The following is an 11,128-nucleotide window of genomic DNA, read 5'->3' as shown; positions in this document are numbered from 1 at the left end:
TCGTCAGGGTGGTATTGGCGCGGGGAGCGAGGGGATGTTGTGGCTAACTGGCTATGGTGTGCGTAGAGGAGGAGCTACCAAGATCTCTATAAGTCAAGCAATCTTTATGTTGCAGACAATATTATATAAATCCGTAGTTGGATCATGGTTAGGCTTTATCTATTATTAATCATAATAGGATGGGTAATAAAGTCAAACCCGCGCTCAGTTACATTTTGTTTCGATGTGGGATCATCTCATCTCTGAACCATCACGTTATTCAGTATATTGTGAATTAAAGATCAGTCTGCATGAATTGGGGATATGTTTCACTGTTTCAGACCTAAAGTTTATTTATCTATCATTCTCCCAGGATAATGTTTGAACCTGCATGAGAACTCAACAGTTAGAGGAAACATGGGGCTTCTCTGATCTAACTTTGGAAGGAAATAGGATCAGAACTTTAGGAAGAGATGATGGAAAAATATTCAATATAAAATATAGGAAGTTTCCTTCTGCATAACAAGGAACCAGCATGGATCAATAAATTGGATATATTGAACTAAGTTGGATCAATTCAAACAATTCATAGATAGTTAAAGTACACTACAATCAGATTGAGTTAGTGCTGTCATTGAGATCATGATGATGATAACAACAAGAACGCCTTTAGCCCAATATTTTGGAATGGCACATGAATTCATGTAATTCAATTCTATTAAGGTTCATCTTCTTGATTAATTTTACTATCATTCATTCATTTACTCCAGCCATTTTTTTAATCCTCATTGCTTCAGCAAATGTCAGGCATTAGTATATGATTTACTAGCACATTCCTTAAAACTGCATATGCAATCTCCGCCAGAGGAACGATAAACAAAACATAAAACATATACAAAATATGAAAAATCTGGAATAAATGTCACTTATACGTAGAAATGTGTGAGAATGTGGAGACGGAGAAGCCACAAGAACCAAAGGTAGGCTATAAGAGGCAGAGGCAGGGACTGTGAAGAGTGACCAGGTTATTTCTCAACAACCGATGGTGTATACATAAATTAGAGTTCCCAGTGATTTTAGTAAAAAATGTATAGATATAGAAATAATATCCATGTGCTTTTAGAAATACCCTATGTGAGAGATCTTGGACGGTTATCATGGCCTGTTTATCGTGTGGTTTTGGATAATTGGACCATTGAGTTATTTATTGATGGGTTGTTATGTTATTTATAATGGTTTCTTGAATTATTTATTAAATAATAAAGTATCAAATTACACATGCTAGTGAATTGGTAGTAAATAATTATGCTAATCATTTATAAATAATTAAGTTATCTATTAATTGTCAATATATAATTACTTGTATTAAATAATTATTGGGTAGATTGCAAATTCAGTAAATTGGCCAACTTCTTCTGCTAGATATGACACACAACTTCTGTAAAATTTGTTGAAGCTCTTCTTGTGAATGCCTTAAGTTAAGTTCTTTTATTACATAACTGCTAAATTTCTGAGTAAATTTATTGCAACAATTGATGACTAATTAAATGTGAAATATAATAACATAATATGGTAAATTGGTGAAGTACATTTATACTTGGTTTTCATGCTTGATGGAAAGTATTTTACTTTAAGATTTAGATTTATAGATTCTAAATGTAATTGTATGACACATTTATGAACAGGAAACTTTAGCAAAAGTACTGTCCCAAAAGGGCCATCTATCAGAACTAGACATAGCATGGAAGCACTCCATGCAAGTGAAACCAAATAATAAGAGAATGTTGAGATATAACTATTATTTAAAAGAGATGAGTGGTGATGTAACTTGTCTCAAAGAAATGAAGAATTATCTTAAATGCAAGTGGGTTGAGTACACCAGGATGATCCTGGGATCATACTTGGACTAACTGCTAGTACTATCCCATAAACTGAGATCTATGAGTGACTTAGTTCCATAGGCTCTAAACAATTTATAGCAAAGCAAAACAGTCCAAACAATTTATAGCAAAGCAAAACACACTTCCTAACTATAGGTGACAACAATTAGTTTCTAATGTTTGCTTTAAGACAATAAAATTGAACTCAAAGACAAGCTGAACGGAAGCATTTAATTGCTGGTTTCTGGGGCCAGTTTAAGCTAGATCTTAGCAGAAGCACCCTCACCTGACCAAAACCTGGAAAACAATCTATACGAAAGGATTCTCCATGATTAAGTTATGAATTTCTATGAACTAATTGCAGTTTGACCTGGGTTTTTTCTGAAATTCAAAATTCCTGAATCTTCTCAAACTATGTTACCCAGGTACTTCTATCATGCAGCTGTATCCATACCCGACACATACCCATACCGAAACTTCATGGACACTCCTTAAATATATTCATACATTTATTCAAACGTGTTCTCAAATTATATGATATACAATGTTACATTAAACGTTGAGCGCTTCTAGACGTAGGACTTGACGCCCAGCGCTTAGTCGTTTAGACGGGCGTCTAAGTGGTTTCTGGGCTTTTTTTTATTGTGATACTTGAAGATAAATATATATATACTAAATCAAAGATGCATAAATACTAAAATACCAACAATATTAACTAAATTACTTGATTTACCAATTACAATAGCTTTTTGTATGTTTATACTTCTCAACTCAAATTATAAGTTCACCTCAACAGTGAAAAACTCATTCTCAACTCAAATTACTGTTAACTTATAAGTTACTGTTAAGTTTAAGTTAACAATAAACTTAAACTTAAGTTTACTGTTAACTAAAATATTATTAACTTAAGTTTATTGTTTACTTAAACTTAAGTTTACCATCAACAAAAAACTTAACATTAACTTAAACTTAAACTTAAGTTTACTGTTAACTTACACTTCTTAAGTTTAAGTTATTATTGTTAACTAACTTAAATAGATATTTGAGAAGTACTCTTTACCTTGTTAGTAGTTACAGAGATCGGGGGAGCTCGGTAATGTTACAGAAGGCGCTAGGCAGACTAGGCGTTTGAGCGAGCGCCTAGCGCCTAGACCACTGTGCGTACGCCTAGGCGTTTGACTATTTTTAAATTATTTAATTATAATAATTAATAAAAAATATATTAAATTCGTATAAATTTTCAAAAAAATATAGCAATCTTAGTTCCACAATAAATCATGCATATTTAGATACTAAATAGCCAAAATAATAATTAACAATGGTAGAGCCTAAGATGTTTTCTTTTTTTATTTTTAATTACAATAATTAATAGTGAATGTCAATGTTATAGAAAGCTTAGATGCCGGACTGGTGTCTAGACAGGTTTCTTTCTTCATTTAAGTTGTGGTCGATGAGGTTTTGCTGAAGGTTGGAGGAGGTAGTGGAGGTGTTCATATTTGGAGGTTAATTGAGTTTGGAGGACATGTAGGCTACAACACATAAAATCACAACCAATGCCTACAGGATGCAATCCATGTAAACAGACAATGATCTCCTAAACGATCGTAAAATCTAGATGGGCAGCCTAAATACCGCCTAGGTGCTAGGCACTAGTTAGGCGGTCTAGGTACCGCCTAGGCATAGGCATACGCCTAAGCGGACTAGGCGAAGGTTTTTTAAAGCAGTGATGATATATATGTTTTAATTGAAAACACTAGTCGTACACTAGAGTATGTATATCCTACCCTTCACATCATTTCTTGAAACTCGTTAGACATGGGTCGAGTCCTTTTCAGCCCATACCGAAATCCAAAACTACGATTTCAAATGGTCGTTTTGGGTGTCTAGTTCAAAAACAAGTACTTGCCAATTTATAATAACCAACATAATAAAAGGAACTTAAAAATATGATAGAAATTTTAATTATGATAACACATGAATTGAAAAACAATAATATCTCATGTAAAGTATTAATTTTAATATATGTATGTAGTTGTATCCCCGTACCCTACATTTTACAAATTTTCCGTGTCCCGTACCCGCATCCATACTAGTACCTATACCCATTTCGATGCAACTTAGTTCCCAAATATAAGCAAGTATTGGTTTTACTGAAATTCATACTTTTCTCTCATACATAAGTAAATATTGGTTTCATTCAAAATTCTTCAACTTGGTTAACATTGATCAATTTGAGTTCAGTATTCTAAGATACTTCAAGCAATTTTTTCGATTATATTCTCCTGGTAGGATTTGCTCAAATCATTTATTAATCATCTAATATTCCCTGAATTTGGCCCTCCCAGACAATGGAGCTAATTCTCCATATTTATCATTCAATTAGTTCTAGACCCTCAAAGAACTTCCCTAAGCTATTCGCTATATCATCTTAAAGGCTATTGCCCTAAATAAGTACCATTAATCAACTCCCCATTGTTTCATGTAAATTGTTGTAGACAGACTAATCATTCTTCTGCTCAAAATAATTTCCATCAGGTCAAGTGGGAATTTAGCGCCCAAAACAATTAAGGAAAAAAGAGAGTGCATAGGTATCATGTTAATGAACTCCTATTATATTAGATAAGTTGTCTTGCTAGGTGAACATGATATGTTAACACAGAGATTGAGCAGAACTAATGGTTACAAGTATGTATCTACTGAAAATCTTGAACCTGCAGGGAACAACAAGGGTGCAGGTATTAAGTATCCAAATATAACAAGGTTCCTACATGTAAGGTCATTGCTTGGATTTGCATTTGATATTCATTTTAATAAGACATCACTATATACTCATGCCATCCAACTGAAACCAAACCATCTGTAAGCAAAACTACTGTCAAGCAAACTATGAATTCACTGGAATCTCGAATCATCAGTGCTCTCTTGCATAGTTCTATTCATCACAAAATTCCAAATAAGTAAATCGTTATAGTCCAGTCCAACATGAGGAACTATACAGTTTTAAAAGAGGAGTTCCTAATGCAGCCACCATTTAAACAACACGAGTACTTCGTTAAGAACAAAATTTGAATTGAGTAGTTAAATAACATAATGAATCTAAAAGTCATATAGATTTCTTACCCTGAATCTAAATGACATAATAACATACTACATCTAAATAATAATAGATTCCTCACCCCAGATATGGAATCCCATGCAGGACTGAATCTTCTGTATGGATATCTTAATATCACAGGAAGCACTGGCCTTTTGGCTAGAAAAGCACCAGTTCTAAAAGGAAGAAGATAATCTCCATTTGTAGTTGTGCCTTCTGAAATTGCAAATAAAGGAAGTCAGAAAATAGGCAACATGGGTAGTAACACATCATGTTAAATAAGAGGAACAGTGCAAAGTATAAACAGCATCAGAAGGATTGGACAGAAAATTTAAATTATGTAAGAGTAAGAATAGTAGATAAGTCAAATACTATGTTAGCTGTATTGTTGCAACCATTTTTAGAGGTTGTGGCAAGTGATCATACACTGAAGCAATGCACATCAATATTGTCTTCTTAATTTGTACAAGAATCATACAGAGGACACCCATTTTCTCTTGCAAATAATAAATTGTAATCTAATGAACCATCTTAATGTTCCTATATCTTTAGTCTCATCTCCAAGCTCTCAGATCATTTATCCTACTCACTGCTCGTTACTGAAAATACTGTCTTCAATTACGGCTAAAATTGTACTGATGCTTCTGGTATACCACACAAATTTGTACCGACGAATAACCTGTTCAACAAAAGTGACCATTTCAGCTGGTGAATTAATTTATCTGTTTTTATTGCCTTCATATTCTTGGAGTGGACCACTTGGTTTGGTTGGAATGTCTTTGATACTTTGTCGATTTTACTGATAATCTGTGCTGAACGATGCCTGCACTTAGCACTACATTTATCCAGTTCAAGAAGATAAATCAACTTTTTTCCATTTTCATTCTTATCTTATATGCATGATCAGAACGTTTATCCAAAAAGAAGGTTCATTTTAGTATCCATATGATTCACATCTCTGGCTAAATATATGTATATATTGAGGTTGCTGCATCTAAAACAATACTAACTCTGCATCTAATGCATATTTAACTTTCACGTTTGAGACCAAACTAGGGTATAAATCATCACAAAAAGTTACTGATAGACATCAGTACTTTTGCTTCCTTAGTGTACTAGTGCTTTAGGTGTATTATTCAAACAATTTGTACAGATGCATCCTGCGCGTCACATATTTAACAAAATAACCTTTTTCAGTTAATGAATTTGGCCTTTTCTATTCATATACCAGGACTTGACCGCTTGTCTTCTATAGGATTTTTCATAACTACATGCGTTCTGCTAATAGTTTACTTTTTCTGTTTCGCATGTGCAGAACAATGCCTCTTTACGCACTGCTTTTCTAATTCAAGAAAACAATATTAGCAGCTCCTGAGTTGATGGGTCCAGCACATTTTTATTTGATTTGATGCCCTTTCTACCTTCCTGTTCCATAAATAGCATCAGGGTGTTAATGCTAACAAGAGACCCCACCTTATTCTTTAGTACCCATGTCTGCTTCACCTATTTGGCTAAGAACATATATTTCTCGCAGTTAATTGCACCTAAAGAAGAACAGTTACTTTGCAGCTAATGCATTCATTAGGTTTCATAGTTTAAGACCAAACTTGGGTATACTTATCATAAACAGTTATTATTGAAAATGCGCTTTATAGCTTTCTTATTGGTGATTAATCTATATTATCTCAATTCACATTTTAGATCATCTATATTTCCCATGTGGTTTGGCATATAACACAGGTATAAATTTGTAGTAAGATTGATAAAATCATAGTAGCAGTTTTATAAACCAAAGAATATAACTCCAAATAATATAAAATGGGTTGAACATAACAAGTGTAGAGCATGTTATATGCCGAACTAAAACAAGAAAAATTCACCAACCTTACATCAAAACAATGATTACCGGGCATATAACAAACTGCGGGTGATCATTGTAGTGAGTGGATACTTCCCAATGAGTGTATGTTCATATTGTGCAGCCTGTGTTCATAACTCATGAAGAGATAAAGGAGAAAATATAGCATGTTAACCTGGAAAGAGCAGCACGCTTGGACAATGCTTATTTTGGAAGGCTTCTTCAATCCTTTCTGTTATTATACCTGCAAGAAATATCTAAAGTGAGGTGGATGCAAACTGCTTTTATGACCGAGTATAACCCATGTGTGTTCTTCAAGTGAGGAGTAAATGAGCTAGTTGAGAAAGAAAATGCAATGTGAATCATTGGATAATAGTGTGAAAGAGTAAGAATTTAAATCCTTCTGTGAAAACCCAAAAGAAGATTTTTGCACTTTGCACATGCAAGAATGATCTACAATGAATTAGATTCACAACAAAATATCTGGCAGCTGACAATTTAAAGATTTAGAGTCTGAGAGACCCCACCTTTATTACCACAGTTGCTTATGCCAATCACAAGAGATTCTAGACTCTGGTATCAACAATTTGAATTTCAAAGTGCGTAATGGGAAAAACAAACGCCAGTTTGATGTGTTGTCACTATCTACGATTTCATTTGAATAAATTCCATAGCTGATGCTTGAGATTAGACATTTATCTCAACAGGAAATTACTAATTGTTGTACTATCTTCATGCAATCTCACTAATAGATGCCCCCCCCCCCCACACACACACACACACACAAAAAAAAAAAGGAAAAAAGAAAAGAAAAAGGGAAAACCCAAAGTAAGGCCCAAGGTAAAGGACATCCTTCCCGAAATTCAATAGAGGTTCTTCTTAACCAAGCAAATGCTTAATATAATCTAATTTACTGAATAAGTTCACATAATATAAATATGAAGTTATGAACTACTCACTACTCTGTTTCGTTGTAGGTACGGATGGAAACAAACCAAATATTAAACAAATAGTACGATATTTATTCAATTCAAGTATTTGGTCATATTCGATTTGATAGTTCATTTCATAATAAACAAATAGTTTTTATTATTCGGTTCATAAAAGAATATAATTTAACCATAGGTATATTTGTTTCGTTTGTTTAATGAACTATTTGTTTATACAGTTTAGTCCTTAAAATTTCATTTTCTTGCTTGCAAATGTAGATAAATAGTTTTTTATTTGTGAATATTATATATCACTAGGTTGCATATTCATTAGGTATATCATGTTTGGCTCTATTGCAAGACTAGGATAACCAATATTTGCCGAATGTCTACAGAGTAATTCGCAAAAGACTACCCAAACACTCTTAATGAATATTCGTGAATAGTTATCGAATGTTCGAATGCTATCCGAATTGAATTCGAATATTGGTTTTCCTATTCGTTTCGAATTTGCCTATTAGTTTTCCTATTCATTTTGAATTCGAATAGGAATTCAAATAGTCACATACGAACCAAATACAAACACTAGGGTATTCGATTCGAATGCGGTTCATTTCCACCCCTACTTGTAGGACACCAGATTAAGCTCCGTACACAACATAACTTTTTTTGTCAGTTTATATATCAATGAGATGATGATGTATCAAAAGTCCAAAAACTAGCCAATAAGTAATATGCTTTTTTGTCTTTAAAGTTGAATATGTCTGACCTCTTAGTCCCAACTCTTATGTTAACATAATTTTGTTTACATATACTCTTATGCTTTTTTGTTGCCAACAGGCAACAACCACAAGCATCACAAGTAAGATAATGTCTGCACATCCAGGGGCTTTCTAAAGTTCACACCTTGGGGAGGCTTGTGTTTTGAGAATGTGATGCCCCCCGAAAGGGAGGGAAGTATATTGGTAGTCTCTGAGGTATCAGCCATCAATCCTCTTCATCCATATTGCTTGTTCACATAGAAATATTTTGTGATGTTAACAACAGTTCTCTTACTTACCAATAAGGAAACTAGAACTCAAGATTAGTGACCACAGATAACAAGTTAATCTGATAACTTGAACTTAGTGTAAATGCTAAATCTATGTATAATGATATTTGTCTAATACATGAGCTGCCAAATCGATACAGGCATGGGTTAAGTCAAACTCAAGTCCACCAAACCTCAATTCAATCATAATACTCTTCAGAAGCAGCTCTTAATGGCCTATTCACTTATCAAGTACTCAAGCTCTTGAGATTTCCTTCATGCAATTGCCTTGCATCTAAATAGAGTCATTTGCAACAAAACCATTAAATTATTATACCCAGATCAGCCTAAACAGCATATCCATGTTAGCATAGAATCATCATCATCTGAGCTCTTTTTCTACAAAAATCTTTAGCCATTGAGCAGAAGATCTCACAATGGGTGTAAATATTCACCCAAGTGCTGCATTAAACATCTAAATTGATGCCCATCGCCAAATCTCTTAGGCAACAAAAGCAGGTTGCTCTAACTTCAAAAAGGCCAGTTGTAAGTAGGGAAAAAACACAGTAACTTCTCAGCAATTTTAAGTTTTCTTTAACAAAGGAGCTCCCGTCAAAAGTTTCTTTAGGACACAGGTTTCATGAAAATGATGAAAGCTCATAGCTTTCAAAAACCATAAATTTCATATTTAAAGAATGAACACAGAAAGTTGTCGGTATTTTACAGCTGAAGTACCTGAAACACCCTTAAATTCGGAACCTTTTGATTCTCTCTGAACATAAATACAACCAAGACACTTGCTGCAAATAAGAGAAATTAACTAATCAATTCCATTTATCCTGAAACAATAGCATCATACTTCAACCTACATAATGAAAGATGACTGACTACCAATAAAATGCTGGAACTATGCACAGTCAAAAATAAGAGGGGTATGGCAGCAATATAAGCATAAGAACAAAAATCAAGTTGCAAAAGAACCAACAACATTCATGTGACTGTTTCCTACCGAGTTACTTTTGAAAGTAAAATCTTGAAGGGCAAATACTCAACCATAAGTACACCATTACATGAGTCTCAACGGAAAATGCTAAGCTTCATAAAAGGTCTAGTTTCATTTAAAAAATCAATTGTATGTAAACCTAAAAAAATACAAAAACAAGAAACTCCGATCGTTCAAAACATTGATAAACACTTGCAACAAACAAATTGTTTATGAGATTAAAAAGGATACAAACAACACACGAACAAAAATCAATTGTACATAAAAATCAGGCATGCATCACATGCACTTATGAGGCTTAAAGTGGACATAAACACTTGCCTTAAATTGAATGGTTTTGCTTTCAAGCTCCAACCTTTTTACATGTAGAGATGGTAAAAGAGGAATATCAAAATATAAGATGTAAGAAACAGCAAGGGGCATAGATGTGTAATTCGTTTGATAATAGGCAATGATGTAAGGGGTGAAGTAATGTGTTTCTGGATAACCAACATTGTACTTGATCACAACACCAGTCGTTGTTTTAAAACACCTCAATAGCCCGGCCAAAGCTCCACTTTAGCTTAAAAAGCAGTGACTGCTTAACTTTTCCCAAAAGCTGCAGTAATAAAAAATCCAACTCACTTTAAAACCTGGTGTTTTACTTGGCATCCTTCAATCCTTCATGCCCCTATTTTACCTTATTCAACGCGACTGGGACCAACTTGCATTTGACAAATGTGTATTTTCAATTTACTACTTCTTGTCACAATTCAAAAACATATTGATTACATATCAACCTGTATGTTGTTCTATTACATATTGAGGGCAAACAAATGAATCAATTGGATTCAGGTCAAATGCTACCCATTCTCTCAATGACAATACCAGGACCCAACGATGATACAATATATAGATTATATAATACGGTACGCCTAGACCAACAAAAAGAAACAATACAACATACATAAGGTACAAACATATCAAAATAAGGAAAGCTTAATATGCGACCAACTGAAAATGAATCATCGTAGAATGAATGTCTACCGCTCCCGAGAAAAATTTTTTAAAAGAATGTGCAACTGGTTTTGTGTATAAACCTGATGATACCGACAAAGGGAAGCTTGCCCACTGATCTCTTCAGCAATGACATCCAGTGTTAGTTTTGCCCAAGAAAAGGAACATGTCAAAACAAAGCTGCAGTAAAATTTCCTATACCATAAAAGGAAATCAACTTCTTTAACATAATTTAGTTATGCACCTACCTTTGCCACAAAGCTTGGAAAGAATGCTGACATGTGGTAGAGAATATCCAAATAAGATACATGATTTGACACAATTACCCTTGGTCTTTCAGATTCATCAGGCTGTTCTCT

At 33.8% G+C, this 11,128-nt stretch overlaps 1 protein-coding gene across 1 annotated transcript in view; it reads right to left on the bottom strand.

The window, feature by feature from the left end:
• LOC109827555 (lysophospholipid acyltransferase LPEAT1) overlaps positions 1-11,122 on the bottom strand; it is a 13,587-nt gene extending 2,465 nt beyond the window's left edge. The window contains exons 1-5 of the mRNA XM_020394559.1: positions 11,018-11,122; positions 10,853-10,890; positions 9,506-9,570; positions 6,987-7,055; positions 5,036-5,169 (exon numbers count right to left, since the gene is read on the bottom strand). Of these exons, the coding sequence (XP_020250148.1) occupies positions 5,036-5,169; positions 6,987-7,055; positions 9,506-9,570; positions 10,853-10,890; positions 11,018-11,050 (339 nt within the window). The 5' untranslated portion in view covers positions 11,051-11,122. The remainder of the gene's footprint in view (positions 1-5,035; positions 5,170-6,986; positions 7,056-9,505; positions 9,571-10,852; positions 10,891-11,017) is intronic.
• Positions 11,123-11,128: the final 6 nt, after the last annotated feature.

The sequence above is a fragment of the Asparagus officinalis genome, unplaced genomic scaffold (assembly GCF_001876935.1).
Source record: "Asparagus officinalis unplaced genomic scaffold, Aspof.V1 AsparagusV1_Un291, whole genome shotgun sequence".
NCBI classification, from domain to species: Eukaryota; Viridiplantae; Streptophyta; class Magnoliopsida; order Asparagales; family Asparagaceae; genus Asparagus; species Asparagus officinalis.
This window is presented reverse-complemented; position numbering and strand designations above follow the sequence as displayed.